This window comes from Sinocyclocheilus anshuiensis, unplaced genomic scaffold (genome assembly GCF_001515605.1).
Source record: "Sinocyclocheilus anshuiensis isolate Anshui unplaced genomic scaffold, SAMN03320099.WGS_v1.1 scaffold1193, whole genome shotgun sequence".
Lineage (NCBI taxonomy): Eukaryota > Metazoa > Chordata > Actinopteri > Cypriniformes > Cyprinidae > Sinocyclocheilus > Sinocyclocheilus anshuiensis.
Window position 1 is genome coordinate 150,309 of NW_015549615.1, and position 1,633 is coordinate 151,941.

The 1,633-nt window shown below is 36.5% G+C and overlaps 1 protein-coding gene across 1 annotated transcript in view; it reads left to right on the forward strand.

Annotated features, from left to right (window-relative positions):
* Positions 1-422: 422 nt before the first annotated feature.
* LOC107659274 (uncharacterized) overlaps positions 423-1,633 on the forward strand; it is a 3,045-nt gene continuing 1,834 nt past the window's right edge. Inside the window, exons 1-3 of the mRNA XM_016448159.1 lie at positions 423-483; positions 841-1,167; positions 1,270-1,593. Coding sequence (XP_016303645.1) covers positions 423-483; positions 841-1,167; positions 1,270-1,593 — 712 coding nt within the window. The remainder of the gene's footprint in view (positions 484-840; positions 1,168-1,269; positions 1,594-1,633) is intronic.

Genomic DNA, 1,633 nt, shown 5'->3' on the forward strand with positions numbered 1-1,633 from the left:
ACCACAAGTGAGGGACTGTTCCTATTACAGTATAAGTGTACTGTACTTTATATTTAAGCATCAACGAAAATAAATATATGTACTGAAATCTACTTGAATTTGAGTGGATATTGTCGTGGAGAAACTCTCAGAAGAATCAGAAATAATGACTTCCAGAAGTCAAAATTAGACTTTATTGCACAAAGAAAAGAAAAAAAAAGAAAAAAAAAATTAGATGCCAGATGTTCATTTGAAATAGTTTCATCAATATTTACAAGAGAAATGTGAAGCAAGACTTCTCCAGTATGACACTATATAATTTAGCAACATTTCAACACTCAGTCTGTAGATCAGAGGAAGTGAAGAAACACAGGAGGAGCTGATAGTATTTAAAGAAAGAGTTGAGAGCAAATAATGAAGAGGAAGACTGGGGGAAAGAGAAAATGTCTGATGAGTGTCATCTGTGTCTGCTGGGACTGATCGCTCTCTCTTCACTTCTCACAGGTAAAGAAATCTGTGTTTTCTCTTCAAGACATTCAGTGGAATTAGTCTGAGAAAGAGTTCATTTGAACACCATCAGTTTATTCTTGTGTTTCACACAGAACATACTGGATTATTCCTGAACGCACTAAAACTAGACAGTTTCACACTCTAACATCTGATGCTGAATTATTTTCATATTGAGAGTGTGTTTGTGATTCGAACAGCTCTCTGATAAAGAAACATAGTTTATTCTGGAGAGTGTGCTGTTTGTATTAATTGAGGAAAAAATTATCTTCAGTTTTTTTTATACTGGTATGTTTTATGTCTTAATTTATTAATATATAGTATAATAATCATTCATATGTTCTTGTGTTTCAGGTATCAGTGAAGAGGATGTGACTCATGTGCCTGTGTTCATCAGTTCTGGTGAAAATGTCCGTCTGTCCTGTAATAATGCTCTTCCAGACTGTAACTCAACTATATGGTTCTATAACAGATTCAGAGATTCAGCAGCAGTTGAACTGATTGGTTTAGGGAAAAAGAAGAAAGACACAGAGAGACATGAGAGACTGAGTCTGGGGCCTGACTGCTCTCTGAACATCAACAACATCTCAACAGAAGATTATGGATATTACACCTGCAGACAATATGTGAATGACAAACAACAAGGAACTGATGCTCGTGTTTTTCTGCATATTCTTCATGGTATTTTTATGATTATGTGGTCAATTTAAAAAGTTAAATTCTTCATTTAATCTCCCATGAGGATTGAAGAGTCTGTAATTTGTGTGTTATTTTGTGTTTCAGTCTCTTCATCCTCCTCCTCATCCTCACAGACTGAGATCAGTGCAGGCCGCTCTGTGACTCTCTTCTGTCAGTTGTATTCATTTGCTGAAGGCTCTTGTGATGATTGGATCCGTTCTGAGAGAATTGAGCTGTTCTGGGTGAATCAGACTGGTGTTAAACTGACGAGATCAGACTCCAGATATCAGATATTATCCTCATCAGATCACTGTATCATCACTCTGACTACAACACTCCTGAATGAAGATCACAACAGAGAGTGGAGATGTGAAGTTACTCACAGAGATCAAGTCAAGAGCTCAGTCACATACACTGTCAAGAGTTCAGGTGAGAAAGAGAGAGATCTTATTAATCAGTTTTAGACCGT